General features: G+C 36.9%; 1 protein-coding gene across 3 annotated transcripts; it reads right to left on the bottom strand.

The window, feature by feature from the left end:
• Positions 1–16,373: 16,373 nt before the first annotated feature.
• LOC111392168 lies at positions 16,374–19,431 on the bottom strand. Of its 3 annotated transcripts, XR_002702225.1 has the most exons (5): positions 19,145–19,431; positions 18,957–19,064; positions 18,800–18,870; positions 16,937–17,421; positions 16,759–16,849 (listed from the first exon to the last, which is right to left on the bottom strand). XR_002702225.1 is itself a non-coding variant. In XM_023017436.1 (4 exons), exons 1-4 carry the CDS (start codon positions 19,373–19,375, stop codon positions 16,543–16,545), a joined length of 717 nt encoding a protein of 238 aa, XP_022873204.1. In that variant the 5' UTR covers positions 19,376–19,431; the 3' UTR covers positions 16,374–16,542. The 3 variants fall into 3 exon arrangements, 2 of the variants coding, with proteins under 2 accessions (XP_022873204.1, XP_022873205.1); XM_023017436.1 differs by lacking the exon at positions 16,937–17,421 and having other exon boundaries at positions 16,374–16,849; XM_023017437.1 differs by lacking the exon at positions 16,937–17,421 and having other exon boundaries at positions 16,374–16,849; positions 18,957–19,058.
• Positions 19,432–19,437: the final 6 nt, after the last annotated feature.

Here is a 19,437-nt window from a genome sequence, read left to right as displayed (position 1 = left end):
TTTTTCTTTTTTTCCGTTTCTTTCTTTCTTTCTTTCTTTCTTCTCTTTTCTTTTCTTTTCTTTTTCACAGGAATAAATAGAAATTCTAACCCTATAACCCCAAAAAAGTTTGAGAAATGGAGATATGTTTTTTTTCCCTTGAGTAGTTTGCTGAATTTTTGGTTAAAAGGTGAAGAATCGCATCAATTTGGAAATTCACATCTTATACAAGTAGCCACAAGATGTCAGGAAACCCAGAATCTGTTGGTGAATAATGCCGAAAGATGTAGTGGAAATTACACCACTCACATTGTTTTTATAAAATATTCAAATTATACTATCAAAATTTTTTAAAGCCAAAAGTACTGTACTTTTTGTTGTAAGAATAAGAAATGCAAAATCACACCTCTCATCAATTAATATTTTAGTTGGCTTCAATCTCTCCACCAAACACGCCCCAACAATCCTGTTATCTTTCCCAAAAAAATCACCAAATCGCATCCTTCCTCTTTGAACCAAAATCAAGAATAAACGTTGTCCTGAAGAATTTTACCATTCCATCACACTCATAACTATCTTCATAATCCAAATTCTAGGTATTACCTCATATATTCTGCCAAGAATCGCATGCTGGGAGTATATTATCCAGCAGAAGATCAACGTGATGGCAGATACATTCGATAAAAAAATTGCTACATCACACTTGGGCACTCAACTATAGAAGCATATTTGCGAGAAGGTTATTGAAGGTCACGAAACTAACTTCGATCTTGTAACATGGAGCATTAGGAAGGAGAAAGAGTTGAAGGACATCATTTTTTTTTTTTTGAAACCCAGGTATCCTAGTTTCGCCAGACTAAATCCTGAACCTCTAGCCACCGGCCCCTCAATGACTCGAAGAGGTAAATCGCAGGTTATGCCCTTGTTGGCTCCCAGGTTCCCACTTGGTTTATAATCCTGGCCCCAAGAGAATCCTCCTTACTGCGTTGATTAAGAATCGAACTCTCCACGCTGAGGTTGCAAGCTCGCCATAGTGATTGTTCCACCAACTCGGATGTGCCCTGTGGGGCTGAAGGACATCATTATTGTGCAGCAGGGATGAAGTTCAAGTTGATATTTTTTGTTTACCGAGAAATAGTAGATGTTTTACCCCACCATAAAAAATTTTACCTCTATGGTTTGGGAAATGATTTTTTATTCTTACATGTTCATGATGACATATTGATTCGGTTTTGTGAAGATTCTACAATGGTATTTGAATTTTGCTACTTGTCACTGGGGTGTTACTGTTGATACACTAAAAGTGCAGCCCAAATCAAATAGCCCAAAAAGTGAAGCCTAATTGGGGAATCCAGGATAAAGATCCAAACAGGATTATTGATGAATGCAGTGGAAGCCCACAAACACGGTAACATCATCGCCCAAAACTTGCAAGACGTCCAAAATCTGAGCGAATGGAGTACCTTACGATCGCCCATAGCGATGACCCCGTTCTCGCCCAAACTTTCGAATTGCCTAGGATCTTAGCAAGCATAAAACATTATGGTTATCCAAAAATAGCAGTTATTGAAGCAGTTATTGAGTGGTCTTATCACATTCCACGATTCGAGGAGCCCAGTTGAAGGTGATTGAACGACGAGGAGTAATGGCAACAGTTAGAGACGGCAGTTCCACGACAAGTTAGCCACCATAAAGAAAGTGGGTAGTTATACAACAATCAAGCAGTTTCCAAGCTGTTTGTCACGAAGAAACCATCAAAGGAATATAAAAGGAAGAGAAGACATAGAGAAAAGCACCCCAATTAAATACTCTCAAACAGAGAATATGTAATTTCAATTTCTTAATTTAAACTTAAACACTTCTTTTAGTACCCGTGTGCTTGCGCCGCTTGGAGGCATTCTATTTAATTTAATTGTAAATCATCGTCAATAAAATACCCCTTTTTGGGATTTTGTCTCAAGAGGTCTGTTCTTTACACAATCGTCTGATTCCTTTTTAATTGTTAGCGACTACCCGCGTGAAACAATTTAGCACTCCCAATGGGACCTTGGTGTTTGGTGTTGAAGATACAAAAGGTGAAACAATATGCCTCACAAATCTGATAAGGAAGCAGCAAGTCAGGGAGGAGTCAAGTTTGTGATCGAGCGATATGAGGAGCAGCAAAGCTCTCTACGAACAAAGGGACAGAGTTAGAGCAGTCACAGTCGTTACGAACCAATGACAGAGTTGAGTCCTCGAACCATGCGTGTATTTCTTGGAGAACTCACACAGGATGTCGTTAAAAAGGTAAATCTACGAAATGTTCATAATATGGAAAGATTTACCCAGAATGAGAATGCACATTATGACAACATGGCCAAACAACTGAATACTTTAAACGAAATAATGAATAAGTTAGTAAGCCAAATTTATCAGCCAGTTGCAAATCACTTTCAAATTAGGACAATCGTGGGACATAATTCCCCAGTCCTAAGTCCAAATCAGGGGATAGAACCACCTTTTGGTCCACCAACTTCAAACCAGGGGATAGTGTAATGCCAAATTAGAATAGTGGTAATGATACATTTAACTTGGGGGGTAACCTAAATATAAGAGATAATATCCTAAATATTGGACAGAATACCTCACATGTCAATGATGGAATAAATATTCAGGCTAATCGTAACAATGACCCAAATCGTAACAACTTTGTTGCCTACCAAGGACCAAACATCAGGCCTCAGGCAAATCAACCGACCAACCAACCTGTAGGAATTCCATATGACCTCAACGTCATGTTGAGAAATCAAATTATGGAAATAGTACAGGATCAAATGGCTTTTGAGGTACGTCTTGTCATTAGGCCGACTTACACAAAATCATACCCTGATTGGGTAGACCAAGCATATCCATGGCCTAGAGGGTATAAAGTGCTAGAATTCTCATTATTTACTGGTTTAAGAGAGGTGTCTACTCTAGAACACATAGGGCGATTTACACTACAAAGTGGTGAAGTAACCGACTACCATAAAATGAGGTTGTTCCCTAGTTCATTAATAGGAGTAGCTTTATCTTGGTTCATCAATTTGCCAGTGAACTCTATTCAAACATGACAACAATTGGAGTAATTGTTCAATGTTCAGTTTTATAAGACTGAGTCCGAAATTACTTTGGTCGATTTGACGAATCTACGTCAAATGCCAAACGAATGGGCAGAAGGTTTCCTTCAAAGGTTCAAGACAGCAAGAAGTAAATGTTTTAGACCTTTGCCTGAAAAAGAGTTTGTCAAAATCGCTCAAAGTTGTCTAAACTTTGATTTGAAAAAGAAATTCCAAGACAGGGAATTTCCTAATCTTTTCCAATTGAGCGCAAATGTGATTAGGTATGAACGATTAATAAGAGAAGAAGAGCAAATAAAAAATTCTAGCAAGAGGACTTATCATAGAAACTCAAATTTTGATGTTCATACCATTAATGACGAGTTTTACGATCAAATCGAAATGTGTTTGATCGAATTAATCAAAGGAGACGCGTATACTTGTCCTATAATGGTTAAACCTAGATCGTCAGGTAAGGATGAGCCTATAAAAGATGAAAACAAAAAGGCTAGAACGTTCTCATTCGATGTAACCAAAGCTAACCTTATATTTGATAAACTTTATAAGGATAAGTAGATAAAACTGAGCGATAAATATAAATTGCCAAGCCCTGAACAAATCAAGGGTAAAAAATATTGTAAGTGGCATAATGCATGATCGCATTTGACTAACAACTGTTTGGTTTTTCGCCATGTATTACAGGACGCCATTGAATCAGGACGAATTATGTTCAAGGATAAGAAGAAGATGGCAGTGGATGAAACCCTTTTCCACAGCCACTTGGGGTGAACATGGTGACAACTGGTTTCGAAAATAAGTTGCCAAAATTCAAGCTGGTTATAGATGACAGAGAAAAGGACCCTGGGACACACCCCAGTGTCTTTGAACGTATCAAATGGAAGGAGCCTAAAAAGGATGAAGACGTCCTGTGTCAAAATGTAAAAGAGAAGTGAATGCAAATGCAGAGAAACCAGGGATATGACAGCATCACCATCACCCTAGTTTTTTCCAAACGCTCAGCCTGGTAGAGGGCGAGGTACATCATTCTATAGAGGACCGCCTTTTGAGAGATAGTTCAGGTCAATAAATAATGGGAGAACATTCAGGCCACAACCTCACTAACTAAATGTATGACATTCGTTCCAATATAATGCAGGAAGGGTGATACCCTTCAACGAGATGACTAGAACCCAACAAAGGCGTTTTTAATAGAATTATGGACGAATGATGAGGCAACAACAGGGAGTACCACATCCTAAGGTGCCTAAACTACTCGAGGGTGGTCAGTCGAAATGTTCTCGAAGACAGTGAGGAGACTGGTACAGGTGGATCGATGGAAGAATTGCCAGAGAATTCTTCTGAGAGATCGAAGTTTGAGCAAGGCAGAAGGGATAGAGAAGATCCAGATCAGCCCCTTACTATTCAGTTCGGTACGTTACCTCTTGTCATGGCTAACAACTATTTACTAGCCAATGAGTTCAAGAACAAAGAGAAAGAAGAAGAAAAGAGGGAAGATAACGAGGAAGAAGCATGTATGCTAGAATGTGAAGAAGGCCAAACTTCTAGAGGGGCCTACAATGGTGAAGAGGATGATGGTATGACGGACATCGAAGAGGAAATTGATCTGGAAGCAGAAAGAAGAAAGAGAGGAGTATCGCACAATACTCTGTTGAAGCAACTACATCGAGAGAGAGTTGTGAAGTGGACTTGTTGGGAAAATTATCTGGGCGTTCTTTCGATTATTACGTGCTGTACGGGACGAATAATGCCTCGCTCTGAAAAGTATGGATCACATCCAAGAATAATGCCTCCTCCCACAGGTTGGGTAACCGAATAAGAAGCATTAGAAAATAATAAAAAGGTAATTCAGGAAGCGGAAGTTCAGTGCAACATACTGCACGTTGACTTATCACAAAAGGATAATTCAACAGAGAACAAGCAGGAAGTGGAAATAGATGCTGCCAAAAAGGTTATTTTTAAGAGACCAACCATGAAGTTAACTAAACACTTAAGACCATTGTACGTTAAGGCTTTAGTTATGGCAAACGTACTTATCGATAATGGAGCAGTTATAAATATCATTCCATCTAGGATGATGAGGAAATTTTCAAAGACAGAAAGTGATGTGATTCCAACAGAAGTCATCCTTATAAGTTTCAATGGAGGAGCAACTTCAACTAAAGGGGTTATGCCATTGGACATAACTGTAGGGACAACTACTAGGACCACAGTCTTCTTCGTAATAGATGGTCCTACTAGTTACAATGTGTTGTTAGGAAGGGATTGGATACACGAAAGTCGCTGCATACCTTCATCGCTCCATCAATGCCTAGTTTTCTGGAATGACAAGGGTAAAGCAGAAGTGGTGCAGGCATATCATAGACCTTTTGTCGCAGAAGCAAATTCAGTGGAAAGGTTCATGTACGAAGGAAATTACGGATCTGTCAGAGTGGTCCAAGATGGAGAAGAAACTCAAATTGTTGCACAGAGCGAAGAGCCATTTTCGGTAGATGCACACACTGAAATTTTCAGTCAAATGAGGCCAAACATAGTGGCCCTGGAAGAGCCAGTAATTGGCAAAAAAATAATCAAGGAGTTTTAAATGAGTTGTAAGCAACAAAAACGAATGACCGATGTTCAGGCCTTCAAAGTCAAATTAATGGCTTTCTATACAAAATGTAAAGACAAGACGAAAGAAGAAGCAGCCCTGAAGGCATTGGGAGACAAATTGGCAGTGTTCGAGTTGGAACAAAGTATTGGCCGAAAAGTCAACAAGGTGGATTGTTTAGAAGAAGAAATGCCTATAAGGGAATTAGACGATGAAGTAATGAGGATCACCAAGCCTGGATACACTCAAGCACAAGACCCTCTGATTAAAGTGAATATTGGCAATGAAGGGGAAGATCGCCCAATATTCGTCAGTCAGATGCTCCATCAAGAGGTTAATGATAAATTAATCGCTTTATTAAAAGAATATAAGGATTGTTTTGCTTGGAAATATGAACATATGTCTGGCTTAGATAGAGATTTGGTGGAACATAGATTGCCAACCAAGTTAAATTTTAAGCCTCATAAACAACCACTTAGGCGTTTTGCTCCTAACGTACTTCCTGAAATTAAGAAAGAAATAGAGCGATTATTAAAAGAGGTTTTATTAGAACAGCCAGATATATAGAGTGGTTATCCAATATCGTGTCAGTGCTAAAAAGAATGGTAAATTAAGGGTGTGCATAGACTTTAGAAACCTAAACATAGCCACACCCAAAGATGAATATCCAATGCCTACGGTAGATTCTTTAGTAAACTCGACTGTCGGACACGTAATATATTCTTTCATGGATGGGTATTTAGGATACAATCAAATTTATATAGTTGAGGAAGATATACACAAAACTGCCTTTAGGTGCCCTGAATCTCTAGAATGTTTTGAATGGGTAGTTATGTCTTTCGGCTTGAAAAATGCAGGAGCGACTTATCAAAGGGCAATGAACTTGATTTTCATGATATGATAGACAAGTTTGTTGAGGTGTATGTAGATAATATAGTGGTCAAATCCATTAAAGAAGATGACCATTTTGAACAATTGAGATGTTCATTTGAGTGAATGAAAAAAATATAAACTAAATTTAAATCCCTTGAAATGTGCATTTGGCGTTAAATGCAAGAAACTTCCTTGGTTTCTTAGTACACAAAAGGAGGATTGAACTTGATAAAAATAAAGCGAAGGCTATTTTAGAGGCCAAAACACCTAGCAATAAAAAAGAATTGCAAATGTTCGTAGGCCAAGTAAATTTTTTAAGACGCTTTATTTCTAACTGTGCAGGGCAAACTAAAACTTTTTCGCCACTTTTAAAGCTGAAAAATCAGGACGAATTTGTCTGGAAAGAAGAGCATCAAAAGACTTTTGAAAACCTAAAGATATATTTATCAAGTCCACCAGCGTTGGTGTCACCAATCCAAGGACAACCAATGAAGTATATATATCTGCCGAACAATAATCAATAACGGGAATGGTCGCGCAAGAAGACCAATTTGGTAAAGAAATGACGATTTACTACTTGAGTAGATGGTTAACAAAATGTGAATGTAATAACTCTGCTATTGAAAAATTATATCTTGCATTGTATTTCACATGTACAAAATTAAGGGTTTATTTACGGCCCGTAACCGTTTATTTGATTTCTAGTGTAAATTTGGTTAAATATATGTTCTCTCGCCCTATTTTACACCAAAGGGTAGGCCTTTGGACATTAGTATTATCAGAATTCGAAATACAATACATACTTTAAAAGGCAATCAAGAATCAGGCTTTTACTAACTTTCTGACTGATCATCCGTGCCTTGATATGCTTGAAGACATTGAATTAGAAATCAATTCATTCAAATTAAAACTTTGGGTTTTATATTTCAACGGGTTGAAGACCTCTAAAGGTGTAGGAGTAGGAGTAGCCTTGATAAATTCTTTAGGGATTTGTTACAAGTTCGCATTCACTTTGGATAGGATGTGTACCAACAATCAAGCCGAATATGAAGCCTTAATTGTGGGCTTAGAATTAATGATATATATGGAGGTAAAGAATGTGATCCTTAGAGGCGATTCTCAATTGGTAATTCACCAATTGATCGGTGATTTTAAGTGCCAAAGTTATTCCATTATAAGTCAATATGAAATCGCCCAAGAATTGTTGGAAGAATTCGACCAAGTAGAGCTTCAATGTGTTGATACGACATATTATGACATAACAAATGAGTTGGCCCAGATAGCCTCAGGGTATTCAAAGGCTTTCAATTGGAAATCTACTTATGAATATAGAGTAATATTGCTCGTAGTCCAAAGAAGGGCGAAAAAGATTGAAATTCATTGCATACAAGATGGAGATGCAATAGATTGGAGGGCAGAGATTAAAAGGTTCCTTAAAGAACCTAATAAAGGAGGTAGTAGAAAAATGAAGTTGCGTTTGCTAAACTATACACTGATAGATGAAGAGTTGTTTAAGAAACGCTCTGATGGTACATTATTAAAATGTATAAGTTTGCAAGAAGCCAGAACAATCATGGCTGAAATGCATGAAGGGATATGTGGAACTCATCAAGCTGGCCAAAAGATGAGATGGTTAATTATTAGAAATGGATATTTTTGGCCCAAGATGGGAGAATCATGTGTTCAATATGCGAAGAGTTGTCTAGCATGCCAAAAGCATGGTCCAATATAAAGGGCGCCAGCAAGAGAGATGGTACCCATTATCAGACCTAGCCGTTCAAGGGTTGGGCGATAGACCTAATAGGGAAGATTTATCCCCCATCGTCCAAGCAACATACTTTTGTTATAGTTGCGATTGATTTTTTCACTAAGTGGGTAGAAGCGATACCTTTAAAGGAGATTACCCAAAAGAGTGTCATAGAATTTATCCGTGATCATATTATTTATAGATTTGAGATTCCACAGACTTTGATGGTAGATCACGAAACTTTTTTAAATGGAGATCAAGTGAATAAATTCTTGAGCGAGTTTGGAGTTAAATTAGTGAACTCCACACAATATTTTCTCAATCTAACGGACAAGCAGAATTTTCTAATAAGATTCTAAAAAATATCATAAGGAAAATAATAGATGAAAATACCAGAAATTGGCACGAATGTCTAAACAAGGCTTTATGGGCTTATAGAACGTCGTCTCGGTCAAACACCAAAGTTACTCATTTCCAACTTACTTGTGTATAGGAGGCCGTTTTGCCTATGAAAATCAATGTGTGATCAATCAGAGTGTGTTTGCAACATAAGTTAAGTGATGGTGAGTATACCAAATCACTAATTCAAAACTTATTGGAGTTGGACGAATTAAAGTTAGACGTCCTAGATAGATTGCAAGTTCAAAAACGAAGGATGAGTAAGTTTTATAATAAAAAATTTATAGCCAAGTCATTTAGCCTGGGCGAATTGGTTTAGAAAATAATACTCCCTTTGGATAGCAAGGATCCAAAGTATGGTAAGTGGTCGCCCAATTGGAAAGGGCCATATAAAGTAAATAGTGTGTTGCATAATGGAGCCTATCATTTAGAAGATTTAGATGGCACCAAGCACATGAGGTTCATTAATGGCAAATATTTATAGAAGTATGTTCCTTCCTTATGGGAGAATGAACAAATAAAAGCGTAATCAAATTGCGTTGAACGATCGTAGATAAATAAAGCCAGAACGAAATACGTTCAAATAAATTCCTTAATTACCAAATATTCATTACAAATTGTGAGATACAAAATACTAAATGCTCTATAAGCTACAATTGAGAGCAAACTAATTTCTCAGTCGATCGTCAAGCAAGAGGGTAAACCGGCCTTGGTCGCCATCCTGATCGCACTGCTGCAAGGGCTGGCAAAGAGGTCGAGAAGCACTCTTAACAAGCAAAAAGAAAGAAAAGCACGCTCAAATCGCCTGCCTAATCGCATTGTTGCAATAACGGGCAAGGAGACTGAGAAGCACTCTCAACAAGGAAAGTGGCTTGAAAAGCATCCTCAAAAATTGCCTTCCATCATTGAACCCCTTATAAAGAACATAGGGACAATTGGAAGAACTTCGCTGGCCAAAGAATATTTCATATATCTCCCATACCAAAGGTGACGTCAAAACATATAGCAAAATGGGCGAATCAAATGATCCATTTCTATGGTAGACGAAAATTTTGGACCAATTGTTGAGATGCCAAACGATGGCAGCAAGTTAGTTTTTGAAGAAACAAATGGAAATGAAAATGTTGAGTGTGAAATACACACGCATTTAAAGAGGCGTGAAGATGAAAAGATAGAATATGAATGGCCACATTCGTGGCTAATAACTAAAACCAAATGTCCCAAAGTCTTGGAAAAAGAGATGGAAATACCAAGGAAGAATGTACATGAATCTTAGCATAAAGCAATTAAATGTTTGGGAGGTTGACGATTAAGGACAACGTCAATTAAATACACAAGTAGACAAAGTAATCGTTCATTAATGAAGATAATTGCTGTTACATTCAAAATTAGCAATGACAATTAGTGCGAAGTTACAGAAGGAAAGTTAATACGAAATTACAAAAGGAAAATTAAGGCATTAAATGTCATAATTACAATTCACCCCAGGCCGAACGAATTCTTTCCCTAAGTCTCCTCCAATCTTCGCTCTGTTGAGAAGAAGCGACATTTAATTCAGCTACAAAATCGTCATCAACCTCCAACTTTTTGTACTGCTCAACCAAAGACTTGGTTCGTTCAATTCCTCGGGAAGCATTACACTTTTTAGCAACCATTCTCGTCCTACAGTCATCCATCTTTGCTTGAAGCTCTTTCATCTCTGCAGCCAAACTTGTCATCAACGAGTCTTCGACCATAACGTCGGAAGAGATTTCTTTCAATTTATCCTCGGCTTTGTTAATCTCTAGAAGCAAAGACTCTCTTTCAGATGCAGCACAAAGATATTGAGTACTCCTGGCCTTCAGTTCAACATTTTTGGCTAGCAAGGAGAGGATGTCAGAGTGAACAACCTTCAACTTCGCTTTAAAGTCAACAGAAACATTGAGCGACGGAAGTGTAAGTGCTTGCGCCAATTTCACACTCAATAGCTCAAGCTTATCCTTATATTTAGTAGCACTAGCCTGGCCAATGTCCATGTCCATAAAAGACACATACTCAAATACCGACTGCTTGAGAAACTTCATATTTTCATCTGAAAAAGCAGAAGGATGATTGGTTGAAGTAGGGCGAGACGTCTTGACTTGCCCCCAGGAAGTAAACAAGTCATGGATGGAACGCACAATGTCATCAGCACCCTGTAAAGAAAAATGCTAACATTGAGGACTTTCACTACAATAAACGAGGCGAAAAAGAAAGTGAAGCAAAAGGTTATCTCATCAGCAATCTTGGGAAGTTCAGGCATATCACTAGTTGGCTCCATCACCTGTGGAGACTTCCCCTTATCTGGGTGAGAAGACTCTGCCACAATGGGCAGGCCCATGGGAGTCTCTGCATAATTCAAGAAGCAACGAATCAGAAACCAGTAGCACAAGCAAAGGTAAAACATCGAAATATGTATTACCTTCTGGTTCGACGTGTGGGGGGTCGACGCCCTGGGAAGAAGGTGGCCTTTCTACCGGTTGTGATGAAGGTTCCGAGACTAAGGGTTTCTCTTTAAGCATGATCCCTTCATCAGCTGATTTGGACGAAGCAGCTTTAGTAGAAGGTGATGGAGTAGGGGCTGCCAAAACCAAAGCCTTCGAAGGAAAGGCCGAACTTTTCTGAGGAATTCAGGTAAACCATTAATACATAGAAAAGTATGTTTGTGATAAACAAATTCAATTACCTTTCTCCTAAGGATGAAAGAAGCGTCATCATCTTCATCATTATCATCCTGCAAAATGGGAAGATGCTGAAACTGACCGTTTGTGGCTTAAAGCACCTTTAGCTGCAGTAGCCTTGGTAGGTAGAGAAACAGATGGATGGATATAACGTTTAGCGCGAATAGGAGAAAAATGATTCCTAATGGACACAGGGGTGACCAAAATAGGAGAAGTAGAGGGAGTGCCTGGCTGGTCCAGTAAATGGAAGGCACGATTAGCATCAGTTGCAAACAATCAGCGTTTTACTGATGGCCAAAGCTGTTCAAAAAGAAGATGGACAGCACAGCTAGAATTGAAAGGGGCTAATGAAAATTTGCTCGTCAAAAGAATGTTGCGAGCATTTATAGCTTGTGCCTCTGCTTTATAATAGTGTGAAAGCGGTCTGTCAAATTTTTGAAGTGACAAGGAGGAACATACCAAGTTTGATCAAAATCAAGTTGGCGAGCAAAAAATTGGGGAGCATATATTTTAACCCCAACTTTGGCATTGGTTCCAGTTAAGATATAGTGGAACAATTCCCTCCCAATCAAAAGCTGAACCCAAACAAGCAGAGAGGCACTCGCACTATTTAGGGTGGATGGAGGTTGCACATAATCTGGAGTCAAGTGAGCAGGAAAAGGAAAGAAAGAAAGAATCGAATTTAAAGTATAAAAGAATGAAAAAATGTCCCTACTGGACATATTTACAGGGTTCAGTGAATCAATGGCTAGCCCATAGTAGCTAGCAGAACGAAGGGAAATGGATGGAGCACCAAGTGGTGGAAAATATGCTCTCAACCACAGTTGAGTGAACCAAAGGGGGCCACTGCCAGTGGGAGATGCATCATTCTTCAATTGAAACTGAAGGGAAGCCATGCCTCTATAAAGGGCGGGTAAAAAGAAGGAAAATAAGTTCATAGGCCTACCACGCGCCAATTCATGCGCTATGGATAAGTAGCTCATAGAAAGTTTCATACTTGGCATACAAAGAATATATTTACAGAGTCAAATCTGAAGAAAGGCCACACACTCAGCATGGGAAGGTTCAGCACTTGAGTGATTATAAAAGTCTTGCAGGCTTGAATAGGACTCATTAAGTTTCTTGTCAAATTTCGGGACAACACTGGAAATCAAGATACCAGGAAAGATGGTATCGCCCAAAGGCTGAAGATTTACTAGGGCTCCAACATCCCTTAAAGTAATAGACATGGGACCAAGAGGGAAAACAAATGTGTTATACTCAGAAGACAAAAAACTCAAAGCAATAGGAAAAAGCACTGGGTAAAAAATTGGGGGTTGAAGAGTAATTTCTAATAAATCTGAAATCCTAACACGATCAAAAATCGCCTTGGTGGGGCCATGATTCACAAGACGTGCATGCTATCTACGAAAAATAACATCAGCTTTGGGCCAAGTGCGAATACCTTTTTCGCGAATCGGCATCAATGGCAGAGAATTCAAAAACGGAAGACCTTGAGTGCAAGGGAACGGCTAACCCACCGCCACTTATCCAACGGCTTCGGCATTATTAAACGATGGACCCAGATAGAATTCATTGAGGCCAGCATTAGCTTGTGCAAGGAAGTTTGAATTTACATACGACCTAGCAATGATTTTCTGGAAATCTTCGAAACTAAAAAAATAATCAAATTGAGTTTGTGAAGTCGCCATTGGAAACAAAGTACAGTTTTGATAAGTTTTGCCTGAGAAATATAGCAGAGAAGCAAGAAGATGAACAGTAAAATAGCGAGGAGGAGGCACGAAATATAGAGACGTGGTTTAGTGGTGCGATAAAATGACGTGTCTTTTGGGTTTATATGGGTCTGTAATGTTGCACTTTTTCAGGCTGTAGAAGGAAATAATGATTGAAATTCTTGAAAATTTCAAATATTGCTGGAAAATACAAAGTGAATATGACAAAGATTAATAATTGGTATTAATTCTGTCATATTGGGGGGTAATTGTTGGCACACTAAAAGTGCAGCCCAAATCAAAAAGCCCAAAGAGTGAAGCCCAAATCAAATAGTAGTTATTGAAGCAATTATTGAGTGATCTTATCACATTCCACGATTCGAGGAGCCCAGTTGAAGGCGGTTGAACGACGAGGAGTAATGGCAACAGTTAGAGACGGCAATTCCACGACAAGTTAGCCACCATAAAGAAAGTGTGTAGTTATACAGTAATCAAACAGTTTCCAAGCGGTTTGTCATGAAGAAATCATCAAGGGAATATAAAAGGAAGAGAAGACATAGAGAAAAGCACTCGAATCAAATACTCTCAAATGGAGAATATGTAATTTCAATTTCTTAGTTTAAATTTAAACATTTCTTTTAGTACTCGTGTGCTTGCGCTCCTTGAAGGCATTCTGTTTAGTTCCAATTGTAAATCATCGTCAATAAAACACCCCTTTTGAGCACTTTGTCTCAAGAGGCATGTCCTTACACAATCGTTTGATTCCTTTTTAATTATTAGCGACTATCCGCGCGAAATAGTTACACTTCGGGTTACCCATCCCTCACATGGACCCTCACATGGGGGTCAAGTCCCACGCCCAATAAATGCATGGGACTCACCTCTCGTGTGAGGGGCAGACACTCCAGGTAAATGTAGCAAATATCATGTTACGCTCCGGGTAAATGTAGCAAGTTCCATGATATAACACTCCGGTAAATGTAGCAAATTCCATGATATTTTAGCAATTTTAATCACGTTATGGTGTTAATTGAAAATTGTTATTATCTATTTGTTGTGTTACAAATAATCCCGATGTTATTGATTCCATTTAACCTTTATATTTTAATTGAGGGTATGAATATTAGGTGAAGCAGGTTAACATAGAATCATTTTAATAATACCGACCATCCTACTAGGATTTAACTATAGCAATTTTCGTATTGTTGTTTGGGTAATTGGCACATAATATCCTTATATTTTACTATTATAGTGAAAAGCATCCTTACATTTCATTTTTAGGTATTTTCACACTTCATTATGTAAAAGGTTTTTCATTCATTTTTTCAATAAAAAGTTATGAAATAATGAATGTCTTTATATTTAAATAAAACAAAAATAAAAAGACAGAACTAATTGCAATCATAATCTTAAATTTTTACAAAAAGTGCTAAGGAGTTCCAATTAAATTAGGAAAAGGGTAGTTAATACATAATGTCTTTACATTTTGTTATTATTGTGAGAAATTCATACATTTTTTTATTTTTTATTTTTGACATTTTCATCATTATTATACATTTGATTGCGCAAATCATCACTATTCATTTTCATTCAATTTCTCAATAAAAAAAAATTGTGAAATGATGAATATACCCTCATGTTTAAATTAAAAAAGAATTAATTGCAACCATAATCCCAAAGTTTTTTAAAAAGTGCAATTGAGTCTCAAATAAATTATTAAAACATTAGAAATTAAAAAAGTGCAAACGAATCCCAAATTAATTATTAAAAACCAGAAATTAAAAAAATATTTTTCTTTAATTTTTATTTATTTAAATATAAGGGTATATTCATCATTTCCTAGTTTTATTGAGAAATTGGGTTAAAATGGATAGAAAAATGGTTTGCGCAATTAAATGTGTAATTAAGGGGAAAAATGTCAAAAAATAAAAGGCATGAACATTTTTCACAATAATAGTGAAAGGTAGGAACGTGCTAATAATTTATTTGTGACTTGTTTGCATTTTTTAAAAAAATTGAGACTTTGGTTGCAATTAATTCTTTCTTTTGTTTTGTTTTGGATTTTTTACTTAAATTAAATATAATGATATATTCGTCATTTCACAACTTTTAATTGAAAAAATGAATGAAAAAGGCATTTTGCGTGATGAAAGGTAGAAATAAGAATAATGCTATTTATAGTCGTTCATTGCGATAGTCATCCTATGTAACATTCTATATGACAGTTTGTGATTTGATGCATTAATGTGATAGTTTTTTCTTACCACACATAAAATCATTAACAACCACATGCATGCCATGTAGGGAAACTGTGGTAGTGAGTGACTGTAAATTATATTATTCCAGAAATAAGGGTGAAAATGTCCTAAAAAATGAAAGGTAAAGACATCTACGGTGATAATGAAAGTTGATTACCCTTGTTGCTGATGTTAGACAGGTGAATGTACCTTCGAACAGGGTGAAACATTCTTCGTGGATTTTGGCTGATTCAAGGAAATTGACATTAACTCGCCTGTTATAGCTACTTACCGACTACTGTATGTTCCTTTATAACTGAAAAGGAGTTGCATATTCTGTAAGAGTGCAAACAAAACCAGAAATAAGATAGACTAATAGTGGATTGATCCAAGCTGAATCATAGAAGATGCAAGACAGATAAATTTGTCTATACCAGGAACACGCTCATTTAGTTCCATGTTAAAAATTAACCTTCATCTTAAGGTCAGGCATTTAATTCATCCACAATGCAGAATGTTAGGAAATCATAGAAATGTAAATGTATAATATGGACATCGCACTTAATTATTTCTGTATTTGAATCAAGTTGGATTGAACGGAAAGACATTAAATTTACTGAGAATATTAGAAAATGTTAATACAACTATTCAGCAGTGATGTACTGCAACCCCCAAAAGAACAAGTCGAATAAGTAATCGACAGCGACATGGAAGAGGATACTAATGTGTCTCAACGAGACTTCCACATAACTCAACATCATATATTCACAGGGGACGAATCTCCTGCCATATGATCTTACAAATACTGGAACAGTCACATACATCACACAATGGCAATGGTGTTATAAGGGTGCAAATCGTAAAAATCACACAGTATAACACCCATAAGTTTATCAAATGAAACATGTTTCATGTAATCATTTTGTATAAAATTTATGGAAGATGTTTCAACAAAATCTCTCAACGAATATATATTCGAAACCATCAGCCCCAGTTGTCGTTGATGATTAATCTCAACTCACTTGTTAGTAGTATTCTATTGAGGTTATGTAGTGTTTTCGGTTATTATTTGTGTTTAATAGTATAATTATTACTCATATATGAATTTTTCCCAACAAGACAACAGCAATTGGGGAAGAACCATTCACAGGAAATTAGTGTCTTCGCTCAAGATTCAGCTCTAATTAACAACTGATCAGCAATAAACTAAACTAGGACGCTCTCTGTTTCTTTGCTTTTTTAGCGTCCGTTACAAAGTCATCATCCCACTCATTGTCTGAAGAGATATCGTGGCTCTTGCGCTGCTTTGAGGCAACTTTAGAATCGGGTGTCTTCTTTTTCTGTGTTGAGACAGGAGATGTCAATGATTTTTTCTTGACAATGATCGAATCAGCTTTCTTCTTAACAGTGACGACAGATTTCATTGGAGAGCCCAGACTTTGCTCCTGGCCTTTTTTCTGTTTTTTCTCAAAAACTTTCTTTGCTTCCTCCTTTGGAAGTAAACCAGACTCCATCATCCTACAATTACATAAAATATTAAGAATAGTGACATCAAATGCCAAATACTACCACCATACAATTACTTTGTGTTTGTCCATGACATACAAGAAATTTTAAATCATCTTCAGGAAAGATGTTACCACATGGTACCGGATCTATCAAATTCAATCAAATTTGAGTTTCATGAGATTTTGCATCCTGGGAATTCAACACCTGGAGAGTGTTTCACACCTTTGAAATAGACACTCTGAATAACTTCACGAATTAAGAATAAAAATTCAGATGATTACTGCTACCAGTCCACATGTCAAGCAACAGATGTATTATAACCTGCCACAGTAACTAATGTATTCATTCTGCAGGCTGCTAAGAAGCATGGAGGCAGAATAGACATAATAAGCGAGGGTATGTGCATCGAGTAGACAAGGCTAATGATTATTCTTAAATGGCAAAAGAATAGGAATGAACCTCTCTTTTTGTGCAGAGTAACCAAAATTTGCACAAAACGCAATTGTGTTTCGTGCATGGCAGATACAAATTTGGATTGCAAACTGATGAACTGATAAGAAAGATCAGACCAAATCTGCAAACTGGTCGAATAAAAATCACAACCAGAGAAAACTAATTTGAAAATCAGGCGCATTAAATGAGCTGTCGAAATTAGTGTTTCTTAAGTGCAATTTTTATGAGGATAATGATGCATTTTAAAATAATACAGACAATAAAAGCTCAAGCTCCCAGCTATATAAACAAAGACTTCATATGATTATTAAAGATACAATAAGAGAACTCAATATATTTAATTAAACACCTAATGATTCTAAAAAGAATTTGTTGATGGAACAAGTGATAGAAGGTCTCTCTTGAAGCTCATAAAAACTGTTTCCAAGTCGTAAACTTGGTGCTCAATATGATGATTTCACATACGAATTTATGTTCTTAAACTTTTACATGCAAATGCCGTTAAAAATGGTCCTTTTCGATTTCACCTTGAATTTCCAAAAACCTCCAAGGTTTGCAATTCCATAGTGTATTTTAAATTTTTCAAAGAGAAGAAACTGCCATAATTGACAAAACGCACCGAGATGTTTGATTGGGTGATGAAGAATGATAAGACATCGGCCAAGAAGAGATCAATATTAAGCTTTTGTTTGAGCTCTATATTTTGTAAAAAATGAATTGTAATAGTATATTTTGGAGAATTTGTGGTTAAAGAAAAATGAGCTTTTGGATAATAGGGCTCAAACAGGGGGGAAATATATATTCAGGGTTTATCTAATATAAGCTATAATGATTACTAAGATTCACAATATTGCACGGGTTCTGGGATTATCAGGAAAAATGCCTAAAGAAACCATAATACTACAAGGTATTGAACACCATTGAATGGATTCAGAGATTGAAAGTGATAAGCCATCATAGCTCAATTGCAGTATTCAGGTAAACAAAAAAGTTAAAACTCTTCTGCCTTTTGGTATAAAATATAAAACATATTGATGCGGACATCATCCCTATTTTATCTTTTAGTTATTTATTTGGGCTTATGTCTCATTGGGTTTGTATAGGGGTTTGGCCCAAGCCCAAGTTATTATTTTGTTATTTATGTTATTGTAATTGGGATTGAAGACAAATGATGAATGAATTAAACTGTTGTTTGCTACGTTGCCTTCCACCCCTCTGTCTTCTCTCTTCCCACTCCCCGGATTCTCCCTTCTTGTTTCTTCTTTGTTTCTTGTTTTTCTTCTTCAATTAATTCTACATCACATATATAAAACCAGGAAGAGAAGTGCCCAGATGCAGAAACAGTGGAACAATCCGTAGTATTCTTTTTGCATTAACCAGATATAACAATGCCATTATCGAAGAAATTAACAATACAGCGAACTGAAGGCCCTATTTGATACAGCATCAACATGGAATTGGGACTAATAAAAGTTATAAAGAGGTTTCAAAAGAATAAGTCCTCACCAAATTGCAGCCATCTCACTAGAGGGAACTTGCTCATACAAAGTCTCATAGAAAATCCTCAATGGATCTCTCTGTAAATCCCATTCAAGAGAAATCAATTACTTCAAAAACCCTAAAAAGAAACCATATTATATAGAAATAAGGAAAAAAAACTAACTTCCTCGGGAGAATCCCTCTTTTGACCTGGCAAATCATAAACTTTCCTTTCCCTTTTCTTAGCACCCTTGTCACTTGCTTTGGCCCCCTTTTTCTTCTCTTGCTGTCCCTAACAAAATCTCAAAAATTAAAAAGAAAAACAAATTTTTATTCAATCACAGAATGCCCACAAAAAATTAAAATTCCTACCTTGTTATCAGCCTTCCTTGACGTCTTTTTCGAGGTAGGCTCTTCAAATTCTTCATCGTCTAGTTCCCTTTTCACTTTGTTTTCTTCTTTCTTGACTTTACTCTGAGATTTTGAGATGGCATTGCTGTTATCGGCTGATTTCTTCTTGCGGTTTCCAAAAGCTGTTGCTATGCTCTGTTCGTCATCTTCATCAAGAACTTTCTTCACCGGTTTGGAATCTTCTGAAGGCATTTTCCTATGTTTAAATTAAATATTTGAACGTAATTTTAAGGATAAAGAACTGATTAATTTGA

This window comes from Olea europaea, unplaced genomic scaffold (genome assembly GCF_002742605.1).
Source record: "Olea europaea var. sylvestris unplaced genomic scaffold, O_europaea_v1 scaffold894, whole genome shotgun sequence".
Classification (NCBI taxonomy): domain Eukaryota; kingdom Viridiplantae; phylum Streptophyta; class Magnoliopsida; order Lamiales; family Oleaceae; genus Olea; species Olea europaea.
The sequence above is the reverse complement of the archived record's forward strand: the minus strand, read 5'-3'. Positions and strand labels throughout refer to the sequence as shown.

Coding starts and splice junctions, on each gene's coding strand:
- LOC111392168 (XM_023017436.1), bottom strand. CDS start 19,375: ATGCCTTCAGAAGATTCCAAACCGGTGAAGAAAGTTCTTGATGAAGAT. Junction 19,065..19,144: donor CAAGGAAGGCTGATAACAAG/GTAGGAATTTTA, acceptor AGATTTTGTTAG/GGACAGCAAGAGAAGAAAAA. Junction 16,850..18,799: donor AGTGAGATGGCTGCAATTTG/GTGAGGACTTAT, acceptor ATGTAATTGTAG/GATGATGGAGTCTGGTTTAC.